Below are 25865 nucleotides of genomic sequence, written 5' to 3' on the forward strand. Positions count from 1 at the left end.
TAGATACATCATTGGAGGGGATGAAAGAGATCTAGCAAAAACTTTAGACTTCAAAACATCGGTAACTTTTAACTTGTAAGCATAAAACATAACTTCAATAAAAGATGGCTCATTGTAATAAGCAGCAGTCATCAGAATATAAAATCACCAGTGACGTGTGCTCTCAGTACATGTCCCCACAGTGTCTGACTTATAAAGAGCCACATTTAAATACAGACCTCTACTTCTCATCTAATACTGTCTGCTAGGCAGACCTACACTTATGCAATCTTCTCATTCTTGAGTTAACAACTAAATATAATATTAGAAAGAATTTGAAGAATATCAAAGGTTTACAAGAGATTATGAATGAAAATATTAAGTCCTGAGTTTTATTTTTCTTTTTTTGCATAGTTCCTTGGACTTGGAAAATAATCCTCTACTGAAAATAGCATAAATCATATTCCTTTATGTTATTGCATATGGAGTATTTTTAAATGCTAATAGATTACCTTATTTTATCAAAAGAAAATTGACCTTATCTCCCTCCCCCACATCAGCACTCAGTGGCAAAAGGTAGCATGTAGATCATAGTTGTAAGCAATTTGAGGGTGAACGGGAAATAATTTTTAACTGAAAAAAATGAACACAATCAACAGCAAACATTAAAATGCCTACTATTCTGCTAATACTCTGTGTGCTTCCCAAATGTGCACAAGAGATACAAAGAATCAAAAAGTAAACATTCATGATGACACACCCACCTAAATTACCCTTCCTAGCCTTTTCTTTTCTCTGCTGTGTCTGTTCTACTCTTCAAAACATTATTTTAAAATAATTTCAAACATACAAAGTTACAAAAACAGCACAAATATTTTCCATGGATATATAACCAGATCTCCCAAAGGTATAAAGTTTAACTACCTTTTTTTAAAATCTCTAGTTAGGTGTATAAATATACATAATATTTGCAGTATTTTCCAAATTTGAGATGAACAAATGTCCCTTAATAGTCTAATCTGCTTTTCCAAAAACAATGTTTTTATATAATCACAGCAGAGCAACCAAAATCTGTAAACTAAGATCAACAGAAAATTAGTGAGATGGTAATTTTATTTTCAAAATTAACTCTTTAAAAGTTTGACTCCAAGGTTAAAGACGTTTTTTAGTTCCTATGCTTCTAATACTCTTTATTTGAACAAGTTCCTTTTTCTGTGATCATCATGACCCCATTTTTAAAATGGAGAATATATATTTTTATAGTGTATTCTTCAATTTAAGTTTCATTGATATTTCCCATGATTACATTCAGGTTGTATGTTTTTGGCATAATTAACACAGAAATGATACTGACTCTGTCTCACAGCCTATCAAGAGTTAGATAACACAATTTGTCCTTTATTGCTGATTACTCAATTAGGATGGTGCCTGTCAGATTTACCTGCTAAAATATTATTTTCTCTTTTAAACTAACCTGGTATGCTGTATAATTACATAAGCAGTGTTTGTCATTAAAATTTCTCTCACGAGAAATTAATGTTCAATGGTTCTTTCACCTGGAGTAATTATTAGTATTATGGCGGCCAATTGGTGAAGTTTAAACTATTCCTGTTGATTTTTTTAAGTTATGTATGACATCTAAAAAAAGATGTAATAGATGGATAAAGAAAAAGCGCATATACATAGTGAAATTTTTTCAGCTATAAAAATGAAATTAAGTTTAAAAGAAAATGAATAAAATTGGAGATCATTATGTTAAATAAAATAAGCCAGGACTCAGAAAGACAAATACATTTCCTCCAATGTGCAGATATAGATTTAAATTTTTGTGTACACAGATGTGTACATGTGTAGTCATGACAACAAAAAGAGGATGAGTAGATCTTGAAGGGAGGCATTAATATATGTGACACAGAACATAGGGGAAGACTGTGGTTGTTTGAAAGAAAATGGCCCCCAAAAGGAGTGGCACTATTAGGAAGTGTGGCCTTGTTGGAGGAAGTGTGTTAACATAGGGGCAGACTTTGAGGTCTCTTGTTCAAGCTTCCAGTATGACTGTCAGTCGACTTCCTGTTGTTTGCAAGATGTTGGACTTTTAACTCCTCCAGCACTACAGCTGCTTGCATGCCACCATGCTCCCTGCCATGTTGATATTGAACTAAACTTCTGAAACTTTAAGCAAGCCCTCTCAATTAAATGTTTTCCTTACAAGAGCTGCCGTGGTCATGGTGTCTCTTCACAGCAATAGAAACCCTAAGACAAAGACTATCTGCAGGTGTTAAGAAGAGGACCAGCAGGTGGAGAACAGCGTTAGGAGTGGGGGAAGACAGCACAAAGACAAACATGAAACTCATCACTTTGAGTACTGACTTAAAAATATTTATATGTACCCAGTCTCCTCCCATTTATCTTAAGTATGGGCTCACGGGCTATTTTATGAGTTATGATTCATTACTCTCATTATTTTGATGCTTAAACTTTCCCGGATCTCTTCAGGCTGGCTCCTGTGCCCTACTATGGCTCCAAGGTTATTTTCTTGCACAGCAGACTTATTCTCCCAGGCTTATCTTTCTACTTCATCAATATTAAAAACAAGTTCACACTGACACTGTTTCTATTCTCTTCAAACGGCCTTACTCTCTAGTTTCTAACTCTTTACCCCTTCTTATAACTGTCTCAGCGCCAACTCGTGTTTCTTTTGAAAAACCTTTTCATTTATGTTTTATTTTATCTTAATGATATGTGTGTGCACCTATGTATATATGAGTGCAGGTGCCCACAGAAGCCCCAGTGTTGAGTCATCCTGGGATTGAAGTTACATAAGTTGTAAACTACAAGCCAAACTTAGGTCTTCTCTAAGAGCAGCTTTTAACTGCTCCATCTCTCCAGCTCCTGAGGATTAACTCTTTTCTTCTTATGCAGCTAAAAATTATACTTCTGTACCTAACATCAAATCCCTAGGGAAGTGATTTTTAAACTGCTGTCATTTGAAATCAACTGCAGATCTTTTTGTAATAAAAGATGATTCACAGATGATTGATGTGCACAGGTAGAACTGGGAACCTGGGAGTTTCCTTTCCCACCCAGTTATTTTTTCTGAGTCAGAGGTAGACAGATGGCACAGGCAATAAATAAGACTGTTTCTATATAGTTAACATATTAAATACACGTGTTGATTAGGACTTTCTAGCCAGTACATTCAGATAAGATCATCTGGTGTAAAAACGTCCTAAAGCACTTATTAATGTCCAAGTTAATTTTAGTTCAGTGACTTGTGGCTAAATTCTAGACTGCCATGCAAGCACTGTTGTGCAAACAGTAGTCTTTTTGACCTCTGAACAAGTTATAAGTGTTTTTTAGTTTATTTAATGAAGCAAAGAAAGGGAGCAAGGCCTCGTGACCAACAGTATTATCCATCCCTTCATGCCCCACCCTGCCCACCTCTTCTATACCTAGTGTGCATGATCTATGGAGCACTTCCCCATCTTTCTAATTTTGAAACACAATTGTTTATAGCACACAGTGCATGGCAGGGATAATCCATCTAGTCTACAATAGAAAAGAAGAATGAAAAGCAGTGAGTACTAAAAAGGAAAATGTAGTATCCTGCAGAGGAAAATGAAAATAGTGAACTAGACAAAGGTGAGAAGCAAAGTCAGGAAAAATTGCTTTGGTGATTGTGGGGTGGTGACATGCCAAATTTAAGAAACAATTACTAGTAATTTTTACAATACACAGCTGAAAAAGAACAAAGTATATTTTTACATCTGGAATGTCACTTATATGCAAATAAATCATCAATTTCAAAGATTTCACACCCTCTCACTAGAAGAAGCACAATCCCACTTTCCCTCAAGAAATGATCATTAACAGTCATGTTCATGGTGTAACCCAACCAACAGCACTGCTTTCAAAAGACAACTTCAGATTGCCCATGCTGACAAGCCTTTCTTCACAGCCAGTCCACATGCAAACAGTTACTGTGGTCACAAATTTAACTCATCTCAATCTTTTCTAATTAAGATGTTACAACCCCCAAATCCTTAGGTCTTCTATGCTAAAACTGGGGCACTAAACTAGGCAATAGGTCTGTGCTAGTGACAGCCATATAACATTGGGAAATCCATCCTCTTATGTTTAGGAAAACAACATTCATAAAAAAGACTCATACAAAAATTCTAATTATTAACCAGTAGGAGAGTTTTTCCTAAAATAATACAAATCCCGGCATCTGCTGTACTTCACAGCTGTTACATTAACAGCTGACAAAGATAAGCTTTCAATGTTAACAGAAACAAGAATCCACAGAAAATGCTTTGTTCCAAATTATAATTCTTCAGTTTTTATCTTAAGTGTTCCTGTTTTCTTGTGAAGTTAACAGACTATGATACCATGTGTTGTATTTACTGTTCCTTCCTTATGATAAATGCAAGCCAGCGAACAATCCTCTGAAACAATACTTCCATTTTATTTTTAATATATCACTCCACAGCCCTAAATTTTAGTTCTCTTAAATACTCACACTTCTGGAATTCAGATGTAGACATGTCTGTTAATTTATAATCTGACACAACTGACAATTAAGAAAGTGAGGAAAAGATGCCATTGTTACTTTTGGTAATTTTCAGAACAGGTTTGAAAGAAGTTTTCCTTACTTCCTAAAAGTCCATAAAACTTAAGAGGCAACAAGACCATTTTCAATTGTAAGAACAAGAATGCCATTTCAAAACTCCCCAGTAACCAAGGAAAAGTAGTGTTCAGATTCTTCGTTTCTCCAATAGAAGTGATTCATAAGTGAACTCAAAACCTGCAAGTGTATAGGCACACACAGCTTTTCCTATAGTTATAACTGGAAGTCTAAACTAGTTATTAACAGACTGCTAAGGCAGGCAGGCACAACAAATGCTCAAAAGATCAAATGAAAGGTAGGCTTTCAGGTCATAGTGTCATGGTTTTCTAGAAATACAATCAAACTACAGTCAATGAAATACAGCTACAATCAATGAAATACAATGTTGATATTACCTTCCGAGTCTGCATTTTCTCCGTTCTCCTTCGAAATGCAACGTAAGGATCATTGTTGGTAGAGCCATCTCTTTTCTCTTGCTTAATCTGGGGGATGAGGGATGGCCCCCTGCAGTTTTTCCGCTTTCTTACCCAGTAGTCATATACAGCTTTAATAAGGTAATCGTCCTCATTTAGCAGCAGTTTTGCTTCTTGAAGTGTTACAAGCTAAACAGAAAGCACAAGATGGCATCAAGGGCAATGCTGAGAAAGAAATCAGTTTAAGCTACAGCAATTGAAGAAAATGTGATCCATTTAAATAATTACAATTAGATATTGGAGTTGCTGGTGAAGATGTAATTCTATTCAACCTAACAAAATATACCTAAGTTGGGATGTTATTTAATTTATTTATTTTTAAAAATCAGTATTTTGCCCAGGGAGGTAGTGGTTCTACTATTTAAAATATTTGATAAGGGGCTCGGGAGATGGGGTTCAGTAAGGAACTACAACTAAAAAGACAGAGGGTCACTGAAGAAGAAAGCACGTGTAAACCTCTAGACTCTACACACATACACACGCATACACACAAACACGTACATACACGCACATGCAAATTCATCAAATTGTTAAAAAGTTCTTGGAATGTTAATATAGAGTACTAAAGTCTACAAGAACAGGACTAGATCAAGAACTGAGCTTTCACCCTGATTTCTTTGTACATCTATGTGTCCTTGGGAGGATGTAGTAGATTGAATTTAGGACCTAACTCAGGCTAGGTGAATGCTTATCTACTGAACTACACTGTTGTCCAGAGCAGACTTCCTAAAGCTCATAAAATCCTACTTCACACTGACAGCATCACAGCAGCATCATGGGCTGCTCTCATGTTCTAGAAGCCAGGAAAAACAATGCTATGCTGTATGTGTTGCTGATACTATTTTGCAATCTTTGCTAATTAAATCAACAACTTAGTCTATTGTAGAGCGAGGAGAACAAGAGCGCCTTTCCAGCCAACAGACCAATAGATTCCTACCCCACACCACACTGACTACTTTCTATGCTCTAGCATGTGCAGAAGACTAAACCATCTCCTTTCTGGTGTTCGTTGCTCCAGCTTACAATGTCCTTTTGTTTTCTTTTTAAATATCCTATAGTACAATTAATAATTTAACATAAAATTTATAGTTAAACACTGACATTTTTCCAATGTCAGCTATATTTTACAAAAATCTATAAAATCAAAACCCCACGCCATTTACTTATTGGTGCTTGTTTACGTGTGGTCCTCAGCTCCTTACTGCTGCAGTTACAGGCAGGCACGAGTATGCTGGGCTTTTCCTACCACTTTGATAGAACCTTTAAAAACCCCTATCACTTAGCATGCACTTTAGTCACTAAAAAACAGTGGGAGTGAGTAGGGGCTGGAAAAAGGTCTGCAGTAAATTTGCTCTGAGCTGTCTGGTCACCTGGGTATCAACAGACAGGAGGAAACAACAAGCTCTGTGGTATCAAGGACCATTAAGTTTGCTGGCAGATAAAAACCCAAGGCCTTGCAGTGTCAATATATTTTGAATAAACAAATAAATTACAAAAGAAAATTGAAGTTTTTTTATTTACAGAAGTAAATCGGGCAAAAAGGAAATATTTCCAGCTCACCATTAGTTCAGATTGTAGAGAAGGGGAAAATAAACTAAGATAAATTCTCTAGCTAAAGAAACTTACAAAATATAAATAAAAGACAAACATAAAGCTGAAATAGAATTTAGGAATTTTAGAATAGATTATTGATGAAATCAGATACAGGCAGACAGAGTGCAGGAGCTCTTCCTTTGGGAGAGCTTCCATTTCTTTTCTGGGAGGGGGACTCACTACAGACCATCTTTGTCTTACCTTTCTTTTTCCAAATCTGCTGGTTTCCAAATAACTATAATTATCTACATTAAATTTAAAGTGCTAAATGATATTTTTTTACTTTATGTTCTTTTAAGAATGAGCAATAAAGGTTGGTTTACATTGGACATAGTGAAGGATGACATAATTTTATGTAGATAACACAAACATTTCTACTTATCAAATGACTCTGAATACACAACTATGGAAAGCCAATGCAAGGAAAAAAATATCAGCATTCAATTAAGTAGAAATATACACTGTAACACACTAAGTAATATACATGTATTAAATTGAAGAAAAAGCAAGACTTTTATCAAGGGCCCAGAAAATGGAAAAGGTTTTCAAACTACAGCAATGAATATTTGATATAATCACAAAGTCTCAAGGACAGGATTCCTGAGAAAGCACAGTAACATCAGCCATGTATTACTTTTCAAAGGACATGTGATCAAATCAAAAAAGTCTTCTATTTCAATTCTAAGCCTATTAATGAAGCAGCTAAATAACAGTACGTTCCTTGTTCATAGGGAACCAAAACTAATCCATATGATTGCCAGGCTTAATGGCAAAACACCTGTAATCTCAACAGTTAGGAGGTAAAGGCATGAGGATTAGGAGCCTTAGGCTAACCTGATCTACACGAGACCCTAAATAAAACAAACAAAAAACCCAAACAGCCAAATAAATAAATCACACTATTCCACTACCAATATATTTGAGAAAATTACTAAAGAAAAATCTGTGTAATCCATTCTGTCATTCAAAGATTTCACTACAGTTTTCATAAATGAAAAACAAATTTTCCTAGCCACATAGTGCTAAGACAACTAACCTCTGCAGCAACGTGAGCAACGCTGGTTTCCCAGCAATACAAAGTTAAAACAAACCTGGGGGTAACAACACTTTGAGCTGTAATGGAAACTATAAACACTATTGAGGGCAGGAATGCTGGCTCCACAGTGAACAACACATGTTGCTCTGCTGTGGACCCTGGTTTGTTACCCAATGCCACATGGGCACAACCACCCCGGACTCCAGTCCAGCTGATACAACACCTTCTTATGTCTACAGCACCAGACATGCACACGGAGCACATACAAACAGGCAAGCAGCACTGTGTTCATAAAATTTTAAAAATCTAAAAAAAATTTAAATTTAGAATCTCTTTCATTGATTTGCTAACACACATGCACTAAAACTATCACTGCCTATAGTGCAACTATTAAAAATTATGTTTTGAAAGCCAAAGAGAGGACGAGACAACAAAATAGCCCAGAATCAAGATATTTTTCTTATAGTCAAATAACCATTTGACTATTCAGGATGTTCTACGAATCTTCCCAGGAATATGATACAGAAATGATAAAAGGTAGATAATAAAACCTACTTTAACCCCCAAACACCTGTTAATCTCAAAATACTTTATATTGGTATGGATTTTGGCTTATTGAAAAAAAATTAAATTATTTTTCCATTCCTGTTTAAAATAATTTGTATATTGACACAAATGCAAAATTATGCCATTGTATATATATTTCTACTTCTCTTAAAAATATTTTGTACACTTTTTAAGTATAAGATTATTTTTGCCATATTGTATGTATGTTTATACTTATGTTTAGGATATTTGTATACTGATGCAAATTAGGGATACTTATGTCACAATGCACTACATATTTCTACCTCTGATTACGGTAGTTTTGTATATTGTCACAATTTCGAGGTTATTGTCCTCTGTACATCTGTTTACAGATTGTTTATTTTTACAATGTGAAACTTTAGTTTTTAAAGCTATATAGGTATTAAGAATTACAGGTTAATAGTCACCCATATTTGTCATTGGCTAAACAGACTGAGCTCCCACAACACAGGAAGATGCCATAATTCTAGCTTCTCTTCTGTTTCTCATCTCATAGCTTCTGGCAGGAATCTAGCACCAGAAAAATTGAACTGATACAAATCCTGGAACTTCACTATGGATTTTAGCTGAGTAGAAGGAGCAGGATAGAAATCAGTGTGGCTACTTTTTCAGACTGTGAAGATGATAGACTTTAAGCAACTGTGAAATGTTTAGTAAAGATCATCAGACTAGGATTTAGACGACTGCATACCAAACCACAGATTAGAAATGCAGACTTGCCTTCTGGGCAAAGGGAACAGGGAAGATCTATAAATAGGCACAGAGCATTGGGAACCAGAGAGTTACACCAGGAGCCAGGTGGAAGACAGTCTTTATCATAAACCACCTAATAACTTTTTCTCCTTCTTAAAAAATGGTTTTTAATAAAACCACAACTAGCATAATGAAAAGTCCAGATGAGACACCATAAAAATGGAAGAGGTGGATAAGACAATAGGACACTTCAAAACAAAAATCACTGGTTTTATTTAGTATACACTGGCTGTGGGTGGATATAAATAAGTCAATCATCAAGTACAATGCTGGTCAACTACATGAGAGACAATGCCCTTAATTAAGAAAGAAAGAGATGGGTGTGAAAATGATGAATTTGAAAATTCTGCTATGTTAGAAATGTTATAGAGAAATATTGCCTGGAGCTTAGCAGGTAGAAATAGAACTTGAGGGCCAGCAAGAAGCTGATGGGAACTTAAGACAAAAGAGTAAGCTGAGGACAGGACACCAATGTGAATATTAACACATGACAAAAAAGGGCAAAGGAAAAGGAGAAAACCAAAATCATCAAATGTGGCTAATATCATCTGTTATAACACAGGGACACTGAGGTGAGCACAGGTTGAAAGAGGCCCCTGGATGACAATCTGGAGACTACTTGTAACTTAAAGAATTCAGTGGCATGAGTAAAAGATTATGCTATGTAGAAGGCACTAAGTATTTCAAATTATCCTTTGAAAATTAATATATGACAAAAAGAGAGAGACAAGATGGAAGTTTGTTGGAAAAGATGAGATTAAATGAAAGAGTTATCTTGGCAACAGGGATCCTTAGATACTTTTTTGAGAAGACAAAGACTTAAGAGATGTGAGAAAAGGTAAGTAAAAATGAGATATGTTAAGAAATAGTAGTTATACAAGAAAATAGTAAGGGCTGGGATTCTGCCTTTGTAAGAGGATAAAAAGAGATACGAAAGTAGGAAGGAAGGAAACTGTAATTCATGGGTGATGGGTCTCTATTTCCCCCACATACTGTTAAAAACTTTCTATCTGGGGCAGGGGTAGTAGAAGGCAGGAAGTAAATGGTCTTCCTATGAGAATTGTGCTCCGTGAGGAGCAGTGTTAGAAAGTATGTGAGAAGAGGGTGTTAGGTTAAAGAGATAACAGGATTAATAATTGAAAACATTAAAAATCATTTTAGAAAATGTTTGCTTTAAAAAGTGGGCATGATTCACAAACCAGCAATCCCAACACCCAGCAGGTAAAACAGGAGGAACTACAGCAACTTTAAGGCCAGCCTAAAAAGACCTTCTGCTTTACAAAGTATTTTATTAAGGTATTGATACTGAGAGGGAAGTCAAAGAAAAAGAATGCTACTTAAGGTAGCTTATGGCAAAACAACAACAAAACCATTTCACTTAGAAATGACTACAAATGTACAAAGAGGCCTACAAGAATAAACCATTTCAAAGAACACCTGTGTGCTTTTAGACCTAGACTCATCCACTGTTATCTTTAATACTTTTATCTAAACTAACAACTTCTTTTTCTTTTGATTTTTAGAGACAGTGTTTCCTGAAACTAGCTCTGTAGACCAGGTTGGCCTTGAACTCAGAGATCCGCCAGTCTGGGATTAAAGGTGTCCACCACCACCGCCTGGTATTAGCAACATGTAATTAATTATCAACATTTATATTTACACTATATATTTATATAATATATTTATAATTTTGCCAAGTAATTAGAAAAATGATCCTATTATTTCCCCCTTTTAAGTATGAGGTGCGATCTAAGTTCCGGAACTATAATTAGCTGTCTCAAAGTAAAGAGGATTTAAAAAAACATGGAAGACCATCCAGGATAAGACAGTTAAAGGGTCTTGGTGGAGATGCCAAGAGGTTTTATGAAAAGAGGGAGAAAAAAAATCCAGAAGTCCCTCAAAGAAGTCATGAGCAGAGGTACATGGCTTATTATATCCATTAAAATCAGCAAAAAGGTGGTATCACTCCCAAATGCACAGGGTAAAAACACTGAGAATAAAATTTCAACAAGTCAGCAACACTCAAGGAGGCTGCGGCCAACCCGAGCTACACAGGAAGCTCCACAACAGCCAAACAAGGTGAGAGGTCTTGCCTCAAAGAAATAAAACAAACAGAACAAGAGGAAGCAGAGTACAGCTGAGAGAGATAAAATCAGAAGGGACAAAGCTGCTTAAGAACAACGCTGGAGACAGTTTTATGATAGCGAAGTGTTTAGGAATAGCCAAATTTCTTAGCATGCACAAGGTCCTGAGATCAGTCTCCAGCACCACAGAGGGAAAAAGGGTAAGTGAACAGAAAATAAGCAACAGATGGAGACTGACAGTAACCATAGCTTTTGGTTAAGTCTCAAAAAAGACTTCATTGCAGCCACCTCCAGCATGACAGAAGCAGAAACTTTGCCTGTCTTTTTAAGTTTTTCCTCTATTAACCTATTAGATACTAGTTTACTACAAACTCAATCCTCTGCCTTGTGATATCATGACAGCCCTCAAAAGGAATTAATGAAGCAGGGAGTTAGTAGGAGGACAGTTAGCCTTTCGGGGTCTGTAACTCCTTAGTTCTGATAACAGGCTCTTCTCCTGGTCCTCTGTTGACCACTCTGCCACTACTTCTGTGTTTTTAAGTAGGAGCTATCATGTCCTCTGTTTAGCAACTTGTTTGAAGGCCTAGAATCTAATTCCTAAGCAAAGAGGAAACAAGATGGAACTAAGCATACGTGCATAAATGAACTACCAGGTGTGAGCCTTTTTGTTTATCCTGTTCCTATTTGATAGTTTATTATTTTTTATGTACATTGGTGTTTTGCCTGCATGTATGTTTGTGCGAGGGTGTCAGATCTTGGAATTATAGACAGTTGTCAGCTGCCATGTGGGTGCTGGGAATTGAACCCAGGCTCTCTGGAAGAGCAGACAGTGCTCTTAACCTCTGAGCCATCTCTCCCAGCCGCGTTCCTATTTGAATAAGCTGTACAAAGGTAGCGCTTGTTTATCTGTCTCATTCAATGTTATCATCTATTTGTTTGCCTAGACACTAAGATAGTAATCAATTCAACAGGGAACAGAAGACTACTGATGCTATAATCTCAGCCACACCAAGTGAATTTCCATTATGGAAAACAATAAATTCCAAAAGGCTAGCCTAGTCTAGATTTGCTGGGAACATTTATATATAAAAGGACCCCAGAAACTGTTTGATACTTGTGGATCTGAACTCAGAGCAACTGTGAGCATTTTAAAACATGGTCTCATGTTTCCCAGGCTAGTCTTAAATCTGCCATGCTGTGAAACTTTGAATCCTAGTAATAACTTCTGACTGCCTCTGAAAAGCTGGAATTATATGCACATGCCACCACACCTGATTCTATAGCAGTGTTAGGAATCAAATTCTAGACCTTGAGCATGCTTGCTAAACACACTTTTCCAACTGAATTTTAGCTCCACAAAATATTGGGTGTTGCTTTCAGTCAAAACAAGGGTAAGATTGGTGAAAAGTACAGTCAAATAATTTTTTCAATGGAAAGGCTCTGAAAATGTTCTGAAGAGCTGGTACACTTTAGAACAGTGGTTCTCAACTTTCCTAAGGCTGCAACCCTTTATAATACAGTTCCTCATGCTATAGTGACCTCCAAACATAAAATTATTTTTGCTGCTACTTCATAACTGTAATTTTGCTACTGTTATAAATTGTAATATAAATATGTGATATGCAGGATATCTGGTATGTGACCCTCCAACGAAGTCATGATCCATAGGTTGAGAACCACTGCTTAGAGATGTAAAGAATTTAAGTTGTAAGGGGAATCAACTTTTATAGGTAAACTAGTGAAAAAAATTAATAATCGATTGTATAGTTTATTTGCAATTTTTGTTATATCCCTAACTTCCTTATAAATAATTAGCACATTAATATACCACACAGGTACACCAAAAGTAATTTTAAAGACAGTTTATTTAATCTAATTATGCAAAAATACATCTTTTATTATAGCAAGCTTGCAAAACAAAAATAGCATAAAGAGTACAAAAATCCCCAATAATTTCATCATCCAAATACAACCATTGTTGGCATTTTGTTGTATCTTCTTTTTCTTACTGTACATGTGCGACTATGCCTTACCTAAACCTCAGTTTACTGAGTCAATTCTATATCCTCTTTTCAAAACTTGGTTTATGCAATAAACAATATCCTCTGATATTAGTCACCTTTCAACTCATTCTTAAAATGCCCATATTATATTCCATCATACAGGTAAATGTCTCTCTTTTAATTTTTGTGGTGCAAAGGAGATGATACCAGGTTTTCCACATGTTAAGTAAGAGCATCCAATCTGAGCAACATCCCCAGCAATTTATTTATTTTTCTGCAGAATAATTCTAGACATGAGGTCATTAAGTCAAAAGGATAAGCATTTAAAGTCTCCTGACATGAGCAGTTTAATTCTTTCTTGAAAGACAGTTACTACTCTAAATTCCTTGTGAAATTTTGCTTACTAAAGAAATTCTCATTACTTTGTGAATGATTTTCTATAATTTAGCATTTTGAGTAATATGCGAGTTATTAAACTTAAAACTCATTGAAAATAATGGAAACTTGTATACATTTGGGAAACTAAACAAGATTTAAGATAACTACCTCAGAAATCCAATTGAAACAAAATTAGGTATGGAAATATCAAGAACATAGCAACTACGCAAAGGATCAAGGCACTCAAACACTATTCAATCCATATGGAAAAAGTCAGGACGTTATTCTCCATGCTCCTATTCAAGAAAATGATAAAATATTTAGTTCACACAGAAATTCTAGGATGTCAGAAAAACAAAGAAATTCAACGAACAGTAAAATGCAGCACATTCCAACAACACACTTGGACGAGGGGAAGCGAATTAGTTTAATTATAAAGAGATATTTTTACATGGTACAGTACCTGGTTAGAACTGGCTTTTTCAAGTCTGTCAATCATAATTTCAAATTGCAAAGGTTTAATTTCCATCTTTCTGTTAAGTCTATTTAATAATGTCTCATCTTCTGAATCCATATCATAATCTGGTTGCTCGTTGTCTAGGTTAAAAGCTAGAAAAAAAAAAGAATAATTCTTTAAACTGAGTTGAAATCATGAAGTTATACACACACAAATTAGTTTTAGAGAATGTAAAAGGGCAGGCATATGGCTTTACACATGATTTAAAGTTTGACAGAGTAAAACATCAACTGAGTTTAAAGTATCTCACACATAGGACAAAATATAAAATAGTAGTTATAAAAGAAATGCACATGCCAGTGTAGTACAGAAGAACTACAGGAGAACATTCAAAATCCGCAATTAAGCTTAGCATACAACAAATAATGCGAATCACTGAGATAAAATGTACAATAAAAGTGTTTTAATGGTGTTAGAATGGCAAACTAATTACAACATAAATTGAGGCTAATTCCTATTCTTATTATAAAGTTAATAAATTACTCCCTATATCTCCCTATATTTTTTAAAAAATCAAGATTCACTAAAATATAAGAAAAAATTGCAGGAGGAAAATATATGGATAGTTTTAAATTCAAACACCATAATAACTAATTTAAAATACTTGACTATATAAAAATTTAAATTTCTATATATAAAGTTTTATAACAATAAGTCAAGAGACAAAGAACTAAGGGTAAAGTAACATATAAAGGGCCACTTTCCTTATGATTTCTCAGAAATATAAGCAAAAACTAATCTTAAAACTGGCAAAGAATTTTTAGTGGAGAATACCAAAGGACTTTTAAACATGCAAATTAGGCAGACACAGATACAATATTTGTCACACATCAGCTAGATAAGATATAAAAGCTGACATTAAACTAGTTGGAGGATAAAAGGAACAAATTATAACTGATATTTATCAATTAAAATACATATTCTCTGACTTAGTGATTCCAATAACTTAAATTTACATAGAAAAAATACATAAAGATTTTTTTGTGACAGTATGAGAAATAAAAAAAATTGCAAACGAAGCATTCTACAGAGGAAAAGAGAAATGACAGTGGATACATGCTCAGACTGTTAACAAAGCCCAGGCGGCAATGAGCTGTGAGCAGTCACAATGAGGTGAGGCTGAAAGGACTGTGCAGAAGGCCAAGGTGTAGAAAGGACATGGGTGGGCGTACGCACATATGTTTTATGTGCAGCGTATTTTGAGAAAAAAAATTGTAAAAAGTTGCTGATAATTTGCTACTTCTGCTCAAGAGAGGCTATCAAGATAGGAGTTCAAGGATGGAAAAGGAATACCAATTTTCTCTCTGATATGCATTGTTGGGCATTTAAAAATATCTGTGTCTTTACTGAAAGGGCTAAAGTGCACAAATAAGTCCTGAAAATATGTGGTGAGAATTGAGAACAAAGCAGTAAGAAAAGTCAGTCCCCAGCATACTGGTTACTTAATGCTGCCTGCACATGAAGGTGGACCCATATGTAACTATCCTCCACATCTGTACTATTTGTAGAATAAAGCATGACATTCTTAGGGGTAATTCCCAATAGTGACAACAGAAACAGGGGTGTATGCTTATTAAGTTTAATAAAACCAGTCACTACAGATAAGATTTGAACTCGAATTCATTCTTTAAAATACTTTACCACTAAAAACAACAATAAAAATAAATGTTAGCCAATACTTCTATACTTTTATACCAATTATTATGGGCTAGGCAATAGCTAATTAATGTACTAAATCAACTGTCTCAGCTTCTCCATGTAGTAGATATTTAATGCCCCAATGAGTCTTAGATTCTGAAATTTTACAATGTTAGTGTATTTAACTTGTACTATATCCTACACAATGAAACTACAAAGTCAGGATTCTAGCTATTGCTTAACTTAGGACATACTACACTGTACTTATGATTGATTTAAAAATACACTTGAAATTTTAAAAAATGTAGTTTTTAGCCTTTATAATTATTTTGAATTTACATGACTATCATTTATTCAAAAAGGCAGCCCAATTCATATCAAACTCAATGAGAGACATTATAGATCCTATAAACTATACAGATTACTAAACACTCGTCTTTCTTCCATAAGAAAATGCTATTAGCTGTTGTACACAATGAACGCCTTTGTAATGCAGATTAACAACAGTTAACCAGGTAGCTGATACAGTAGAAGCTAAAGAAAGACTTTCCTAACTGCTAAGCAGCATTAACCCAATATGCTACTTTCCAGTCATCAGAAATTCCCAAAAGTTCAAGGGCAAGACTATATATAAGATTTGCATGACCATCTTGTACACACCTACCTAATCTTACTCACCTCTTGTTCCTCCACCTCCTATCTGCTCTATCTTCTTATTCTATGCTGACAAAAGCCAGCACCCCCACTTGTGAGGCGGGGGGAAAGGACAAGAAAAGCTGGGAAATAGTTTAGAAAAATTAATGGTGAGAATTGACAGGAGATCTGACAATGCGCTAAATCAGAATTAGGGCAAAGACTAGCTTAAACTAGCACTCTAATTATTCTAGCACTACCATTTTCCCTTTTATCTGATAACTATACAAGCGTCATTAGAGACTTCAACTTTCTGCTGGTTCCAAACCAGGTACAGGTGTTTCAGCATTCTGTTTACCCCATGCACGGGTTTTTTTTATATTATCAGATAAAAGGCAGACTCTCTTGTAGCAGCTGTCACTGCTTTCATCATATTTATATAGCTCTACATAGTACTTGGGGAAAATGAATACTAAAGACTGCTGGCTAAAACAGTATTTGTTAAATATGGTATAAGACTCAAACTATAAACAGAATATTTCTAATTTATTGGAACTCAGATTTTGAAACCCAGAAAACATCTTTCTTGCTATATAAAAATGATATAAACAATGGGTTAGTGTTGCAGGTCAGTCAATTAAACAAAAAAGTAAACACTCCCTATATACAAGAAAAAGAGAGGTAGAGAGCTGGAAGAGCTAGAAATTTTCTTGTACTTCAGGGAACATTGAGGAAGTGGGGGCAGAAAGATTTTAAAAGCCAGAGGAACAGGGAGCTTGCTGATTCTGTGTCTTCTAGTAATGTTAGAAGCTATATCCATAACCTCTCATCAACATGATTGACCAAACATGGGCTGAACAAGGACAATAGACATGTCAACGTAGATGGGGTGAAAAGTCCACAAGGTAACCCTACAAGCAACTAAAGAATGCTGGGCAACGGAGAAACCATTTTCTCAGGGAGGAGCGCATCAATTAGTTGTCCAGTGCCAAACAGTCAGCCCCAAATATATATACACACAAATAACACAATATGGACCAAACAGATTATATTTAGGAATACCTACACATACACATTATGCATATATGATTGTAATAATAAAAAAAGAGGCCATGAATTTGAAGAAGAGTAGGGAGCGACTATGGGAGAGTTTAAAGCTTAGAGGGAGGAAAGGGGAAAAATGTTATAACCTCAAAAAATAAAATTTAAATAAAAAGGCATCGACAAGGTTAATAGGGGCATATATGTCCCTGCATGTAAATGTCTTGTGGTAAAAGTGTATCAGCAACAAAACAAAAAAGAAACAAGAGAATTTAAAGATGTGCATAATCATGCTAAGAAGGAAAAATAAAGCAGGAAAGAAAGCAGAAAATTCCCTTCAGTGTCCACCAAGAAAATTTGGTTACTTCTGTAAGAAGAGCAACAGCTGCTGCATGGGAAAAAAATTTGTATAGTCTCTTGACAGAATATATAAATTCTTTTCAAGTTGACTGGTTATAGCTTAAGGAATGAATATATGCTTAGTTTAGCTAGGAGTACCTATCAAAGTCAGTTAGCATTTGGTCATATTCATATCCAAGTATCTAATAACCATAGTAGCCTAATGGAATGAAAACACGTATAACCAGAAAGATCATATTTTCAATAGCAGAAAAATGGCGAGATGTTTTCCGATGGAAGTAGCTAACTAAGCATGGTATAAAGCGAGTGGTATCCAATTCAGTGGAGCACAATAGTGAGGCAGCTGCTCTCATCACTTCACAGTACCACGAACAACATGACAGCTAACTACTATATATTGTCATGCTCATTACATGTTGCATGGTACGGAGAAACATTTATTCTCTCCCCCTATTTTCCCTCTCAATCTCCAGGAGGGAAAGATAAGAAATGGTAATAACTAACTGAGTTTCTTTCTACCCCTTCACAGTTTCTTGACTGGTGGAGCTGGGAGAACTTAACTGGGTATATGATCTCTCATGTATGTCTGTCCTTCCTTCCTTTTTTCCTCTCTCCCTTCCTTCCTTCTAAGCCTCTACCGAATGGTAAGCACAAGAGACTGAAGCACCTACAAGTGGAGACCAGATACCATTGCTTCAGTAACGAGTGGTACAATAAGTGTTTCTAATGAAGGTCTTAATTAGAAAGTCATTTAGGACACATTATTTTTTACCTTCTTTTTTTTTTTTTTTTTTGGTTTTTCGAGACAGGGTTTCTCTGCAGCTTTTTTAGAGCCTGTCCTGGAACTAGCTCTTGTAGACCAGGCTGGCCTCGAACTCACAGAGATCCGCCTGCCTCTGCCTCCCGAGTGCTGGGATTAAAGGCGTGCGCCACCGCCGCCCGGCTTATTTTTTACCTTCTAATGCTACTTTAAGTACTATTAAAACTGTTTCACAATCTTAAAGTAGGAAAAGGAAAGGAATGGTACTTTGCTCAATATAGTATTTTTAAATAGTCAGTATTTTCTGCTACTCCTTTTTGTTTGTTGATGTCAAAACATTCTATTTTCTATAATTTGGTCTCCACCTCATGGCCTTTAGATAATACAGCCAACTCTTCTATTTGTTTTACTTATGCTCTTATTATTGACATAAGAGTGCTGCACCATGTGTAGTCTAAGTATTCTCTGACATACTGTACTGCCAACCAGAGTCCTTAAAAATCAAGGTTTTACAAATAACAAAGCCTGTACTGTTCACCTCTCTACTTATTTGTGAATTCATAACTCTTTACACAAATCATCTTGTATTTATAAAAGTCTATCTTGCCCTGGACACTTACCCAGTTCTGTCTGATACCTTTTCATAGATTACTTGACCCAAACAGGGGTGTCTATTGTTGCAGTAAAACACCAAGATCATGAGCAACATGGGGAAGAAAGCATTTAATTTAGCCTACAGTCTACAGTCTATCGCTGAGGGAGGTTAGGGAAGGAACTCAAGGCAAGGGCTAATGAAGAAGCCATGGAGAAACACTGCTTACTACTGGCTTACTTTCCATGTCTTACTCAGTCTGCTTTCTTATACAACCCTGAACCACATGTTCACGGGTGGCACATCAATCACTGATTAAGAAAATGCATACAGGCTTGCTCATGGGCCTATTTGATGGGGGCATTTTCTCAGCTGAGGTTCCTTCCTCTCAAATTATTCTAGCTCATGTCAAGTTTATATAAAACTAATCAGCACAGTAATAGATACAAAGAGAAGAAAGCCATTTCCTTTGAAACTACAACTTAATCAAGAAACAACATGAAATCACTGCTAATCACAAGTATCAGCTGAGTATACTGAGACATGAAAGAACTAAATTCTAATCTTAAATAGTATGAAGAATTTTTTTGGGGGGGGGGGCTTTTCTAGACAGGGTTTCTCTGTGTAACCATCCTGGCTGTCCTGGTATTCACTTGGTAGACCAGGTTGGCCTGGAACTTATTATTGAGATTCACCTACCTCTGCCTCCCATGTGTTGAGATCAAAGGCTTGTGCCACCACTGCCTGGCTGGAGATAACGTTTTTAAAATAGTTAAGATAGTAGTATCATTATTTGGAATTTTGAAGACAAACCTTTCCTATTCTATAATAATATACTGTGACAAAAGCAACTTAAGGGACAAAGGGTTATTCTGGTTCACAATTCCAAGTTACATCACAATAGGGAAGACAGGAAGGAGCTGAGAGCAATGGGAATGATGATGCATGCATGCTAGTACTCAGCGAGCTTTCTCCATCCTCCTACAATCTAGGATCCCCTGTCAAAGGAATGATGTCACCCAGAGTGGGCAGGCCCAACAAACATACTCACAAGACATGCTAATATAGACAATCCCTCTGAGACTCCCTTTCCTGGACATTCAAAATGCTGTTAAATTGACAATTAAAACTAAACAACATCATATGCTAAGTTTAATAGCTGCTACTTCAATAGAGACTTTCTCTCTTCTTTCTTTCTTTCTTTCTTTCTTTCTTTCTTTCTTTCTTTCTTTCTTTCTTTCTTTCTTTTTTGGTTTTCTGAGACAGGGTTTCCCTGTAGTTTCAAGAGCCTGTCCTGGAACTAGCTCTTGTAGACCAGGCTGGCCTCGAACTCAGAGATCCGCCTGCCTCTGCCTCCCGAGTGCTGGGATTAAAGGCGTGCGCCACCACCGCCCGGCTGAGACTGACGTTCTAAGATGTTTTTATTACATACATTATGCATAATAGATTTCATAACCTTCATACATCTAATGTACTGAATTTGCACCGCAAACTCTTACTGCCTCATTCTCCTACCACTATCTCCAGTCCTCTTTTCTTTCCAACAATCCCACTTCTACTTTCTACTTTCATGTCTTTGCATATGTGGTTCTATGATTGCATTAAAGGTATTTCTATGTGATATGATTTGTCTACAGGCACATGGAACATCTTAATAGTGCTTCTTCCATCAACCTGCCTTATCAACCTTAACTGCATGTAAATCCTCAGAAAGGAGTGGGCCCACGAGGCTTTACAGGGTACAGAAGGGCCCCATCTTGGGTAGATTTTGTACATGCAATCACAGTTGCTGTGAGTTCAGGAGTGCAACAGCCGTGCTGTATCTGCAAGTCCATGTCTGACACCAGACTGACTTATGTGAGAAAAAAAATTAAGTTTAATATTATATATACTGCTTTTATTTTTTAAATAAATTTAAAGTAAACCCTAAAAGAACAAAACAGACATAATAGTTAATGATGAAAGCAAAGATGCAACTTAAAATAGGGATCATGGAAGATCCAGCTTTGAAGCAGTAAGGATGAGGAGGAAAAAGGAGAAATAATTCTAGATCCAGCTCACAAGCATTAAAAATTGTAGCGGCCCTAAAATGTGAGCCTATTTCCACCCTGTCTGAGGTCCGAGAGTTTGAAGTTGCTCAACTGTCAACAAAAATCAGGGCTATACATTCTGAATCAGGATGTGGTTACTTGGTTCTTTTGACATTAAGAAGGCTTATACAGGTAGATCCATTCCATCCTGGAAGACGGTCAGGATATACAAACATACTTCTACTCCTTCTTTTGTAATATTACCTGGGGAATGGCTGCCTTCAGGATACTTGGTCTAGAGTGGCTTCACTGCCTAAACAACAGAATGCTAATGACTTGATGTTTCAAAGTGTTAAAGTTAACTGTCGAGCTGTCCTTTGTATCATGTTAAAGAAGTTTGTTGCGTCTCCCCTCTTTTGTACTGGGATATAAAACTGTATACAAAATTAAACACTGGAAATTTCAGTATTCACTGGAACTCCCTCCTAGTACTATTCTATGTTTTCTGTTTATTTTTAAACATGTCTTCATATTCTATACTTATATTTTTGATTCCCATGCTCCTACCCTGGCCAAGAGGTGTTTTTTGTTGAGGGTAGTCCCCAACAAAAAATCCATTCAATAACCCCTCTTGATTTCTGTTTTCATTACTTGAATAGTCATTAGCCTTATGAAAATTATCCTTATGAAATATTTTATCCATTTCAAAAGGCTGAGCTTTTTTTCTAGCTCCAACAATCTTGGTGAGGATAGAGGGTAGAAGCTATCCTTTGATTTCTTTATAGCCTAAATATTTCTAGTTAATTTTAAGTACCTAATCGAGTCCTAATTAACTAATATTATAATACTACAAATTACAATTATGCTTACTTCTGATGTTTTTCTTTTGTGCACTTGTACATATATATTTTCTTTTCTTTTCTTTTGTTTTCCGAGACAGGGTTTCTCTGTAGCTTGGAGGTCTGTCCTGAAACTGGCTCTTATAGACCAGGCTGGCCTCGAACTCACAGAGATCCACCTGCCTCTGCCTCTCGAGTGCTGGGATTAAAGGTGTGTGCCACCACTGCCTGACCACATATATTTTTTCTAATCCACAAATCCAGAAAACTATTTTTAATTTCATTTGTATATACTGACACTAAGATTCTAGAAGTGTTTTAATCAGCCTATGTCAAATCACACATTCTTAGCACCCAACCTGGCTGGATTCTGAAGAAAAGATATTTTATTTTCCCCCTACTCCCTGCTGCCTGGAAGATGTGCATTCATTAGTGTCTCCCTCCAGTCTGAGTTCTATAATGTCTTGGTTATCAGAAAGCTAAATTTTTGTAGTCTTTGCCTTTATAGTTTATGTTCTTTGCCTGAAGAATTAGGAGCAAGGGAATTAGCTCAGTGAGTGAAGTGCTTGCCATGTGGGCATTAGGACCTCCTACCTGAGCTTCATCTCTGGCACTCATGTCAACAACCAGGTATTGGCAATGCCTACAAGCTGAGCAGCATGAGGTTGGCTGGGTCTGTCTGCCTTTCTAAGGTCCTAACAGAAGGGTCTTGAAAATATAAGCTTTTTTTTTTCTTTTTCCTTTTTGTTCTTCCTGTTTCTGCCTTTCAAATACCAGTCAGAATGGAAGTATGCTTTTTTGGGTGGGGGTACTTTGGGGTTCTCTTTCTCTAAAGCTCCCCTCCCCACCATGTAGCTGTTTGTGGGCTATATGCCTGATATCCATGCCAAGCTTAAAGGACACGGTCTTCCCTCCACTTCTCCTCCAGGGAGCTGCTGAGATTTTCAGCTTGATTTTCAGCTTGATTGCCCTGTTCGTTTTGTTTTTCTTAAACTCCAATAAAACTGTCCTTGAGCTTAAGAAAACAAAACAATAACAAAAAATTAAAACAGGTATGCTTATAAACTCAGTGTTGAGGATGCAGAAGTAGTGGTTTGCTTATGCTTGCTTCCCAGCTATCCTAGCCTAACTGGGTAGTCACAGGCCAGCGAGGGGGGAGGGGAATCAATGTGGAGAGTTACAGAGGCTCAGCATTTGAGGAAGACTTCAGGCTTCTACATGCACAAACACATGCATACACAAACATGTATATATATTGTCTTCTGTATATATACTGTCTGCACTTTTAAATCATGACGATAACATTATATAATCTCTTCTAAAACTGTTAGTACTGCTGTTCATATTTATTCTTTGTTTCTGTAATTTTTCAAATGGAAAACTAACTGACCTAGTACCAGCTACCAAATAATTCCACCCTTTCCCAATGATCTCCAATTGTTATTTGGTCTTTGTGAAGGTCAAAATTGCCAACTTGACAGGATATCAATGAAGAGACAGGTCTCTGACCATGGTTGTGAAAGAATATTTAGATTAAGTTAACAGAAGCAAAGACTCAACCCAAATACGGGTAGCATCATTCCATAGGCTGGATTAAGATAGGGAAAACTAGGTCAACACCAGCATCCATCACTCTCTGCTTCCTGAATGCAGATGCAACATGACCTCCTGCACTTGTCATCTCTAACTTCCCACTGTCATTTCTAATTTCATGATGGACTGTCTTTCCTGAAATCACAGGCCAATATAAGGCCCTCCTTCCTTATGCTGCCTTTGTCAGGTATTTTGCCACGGCAATAAGAAAGTGACTGAGATTCTCTAACATTAAAGTCCCACTCCTGTGGGAGTCTTCCTGAAATTTCTGAATGAAAGTTCAATATCCTAAACCATGATTTTAGGAAGGGATTAATTTACAAGGAAGAAATAGAATAGCGGTAGGGGCAGGAGGTAGAGAAATACAGGGAAACATCTGGTTTTCTTTGAATACAGCCTGTATCATTACACTTAGAACCATTTTACATGCTCAAAAGCAAGCCCACCAAGGCAGACAGAGAAAAACATCACATATATAATAAAAGAAACATCATCAAAACAAATACATTTATGTAACACATAATTCATATACCGAGATAGTTAGAAGACACACAAAAGGGGTTTTCAACCATCACATTTGCTAACAGCCTCAACAAAGTTGTCAGTAGGAATGCACAAAACCACCTCAGTATGTTTATTCAGAAAAACAAAATCAATAATTTGTCAATATATACCTGTCATCTGTATAAATCCTCTATTCAAACCCAAAGACCAAGAATGGGTCAAGCTGATTAGAGCTCATCTTTAGAAACGGAGGCTTGTGTTGGAAGAAGGTTAAGAACCCTTAAAAGTGAATAGCATGTAAAATGTTTCTAAACATAATGATATAGGCTGTATTCAAAGAAAAACAGACCAGAGCCCAGATGTTCATATTTGCTGGAAAAACAACAGGTGTGTAGAAAACTATGCAATTAACTATGGTTGCTCATGTAATATGTAATAAAGGAAAAAAATTAGTCTTAAACTTGATTGTTGTGCTTACTCATTTGTGGAATCCAGTTTAAACAAACTTTTTATTTTTATTTTTTATTATTTTCTCCCTACCACCATTTTATTCTGTATGGAATACAGAAACAATCAGAGTATGCCATCCTAAAATATGCCACATTGGCCCTTAAATTGTTCCCAGATAAGGTCATTTGGAAAGCAGAAGACCCAAGAAAAAGACTACCTTCCCTTTTTCTTTCCCAAAGCAAACAAAGCTCTCATGTGAAGACACCTCCCCAAACAGGAGATGGAGGACAAGATGGTCAAGAGTAATGGTTACAAACAGACCTGTTATCTGTGTTTAGTTTCCTCATATATTTAATTACTTTTCTACAACTGCTACTCCATATTCAACACACCACATCAGTAACTGGATCCATCTATTTTTTCTGGTTTTCATTTACCTATGAAGGTCCCCCATGCAGCTGTAATAATCTGTGTGCTTTTCTTCTAATACTGTATTTTATGTGGCTGTACCCCCCAGTCCCATCCAGAGCGCTATAAAGAAGCCATGTTTCACGATAAAACTCCTGTTGAGGTCTTATTTTCAAAAGAGCAAGAATGTTAAAAGAAGACAGACATAGGAATTTATTTATGTGTTAACACAGCAAATTTGTATAATTTAAAGTTGAAACACTGCACCTTACAGCTCAGAAAATGGTCAAGAACCCTGGTGAGCTGAGCAAAGGCCTCAGGGTCATGATATAAAGACTGGTATTTTAATTATGCACAAAAGCTAAATCACATCCTTCTAGTCTTATGAGCAGTAATGAAAAAGTATTTGGATCATCAAAAGGGAATAAAGACATGAATATGACAAAAGATAGTTTTTGTTTGACTTTGAATTTAAATATTTAAGCTTACAAATTATATCTAATAGCCAAAAACAGCAAACAGATTAAAGTGGGTTGGTGACATGGCTCTGAAGATCCAGGTGCTTGCCTTATAAGCTGATAACTTGAATTAGAGCCCTGAAACTCATTTAAGGGTGGAAAGAGAAAACTGACTTCACAAAGCTTTCCTCTGACCTCCACACATGTGCTATACTTCCAACATTTTCCTATGAATTATAACAGTTTTAGAATGCATTAGTCATATCCATCTATTTCCTAAATGCTTACCTATGGAAACCACCTTAAAAATCCCTCTAACTGGGCCGGGCGGTGGTGGCGCACGCCTTTAATCCCAGCACTCGGGAGGCAGAGGCAGGCGGATCTCTGTGAGTTCGAGACCAGCCTGGTCTACAAGAGCTAGTTCCAGGACAGGCTCCAAAACCACAGAGAAACCCTGTCTCGAAAAATTTAAAAAAAAAAAAAAATCCCTCTAACTTTAGGAAACAAAGACAGAAGAAACACCAG

The 25865-nt window shown here is 36.3% G+C and overlaps 1 protein-coding gene across 2 annotated transcripts in view; it reads right to left on the reverse strand.

Annotated features, from left to right (window-relative positions):
• Epc2 (enhancer of polycomb homolog 2) overlaps window positions 1–25865 on the reverse strand; it is a 96010-nt gene that overhangs the window by 26203 nt on the left and 43942 nt on the right. For both annotated transcript variants that reach the window (XM_038337149.2, XM_038337148.2), the window contains exons 3-4: window positions 13981–14126; window positions 5005–5211 (exon numbers count right to left, since the gene is read on the reverse strand). In XM_038337149.2, the coding sequence (XP_038193077.1) occupies window positions 5005–5211; window positions 13981–14126 (353 nt within the window). The remainder of the gene's footprint in view (window positions 1–5004; window positions 5212–13980; window positions 14127–25865) is intronic.

This window comes from Arvicola amphibius, chromosome 7 (genome assembly GCF_903992535.2).
Source record: "Arvicola amphibius chromosome 7, mArvAmp1.2, whole genome shotgun sequence".
NCBI classification, from domain to species: Eukaryota; Metazoa; Chordata; class Mammalia; order Rodentia; family Cricetidae; genus Arvicola; species Arvicola amphibius.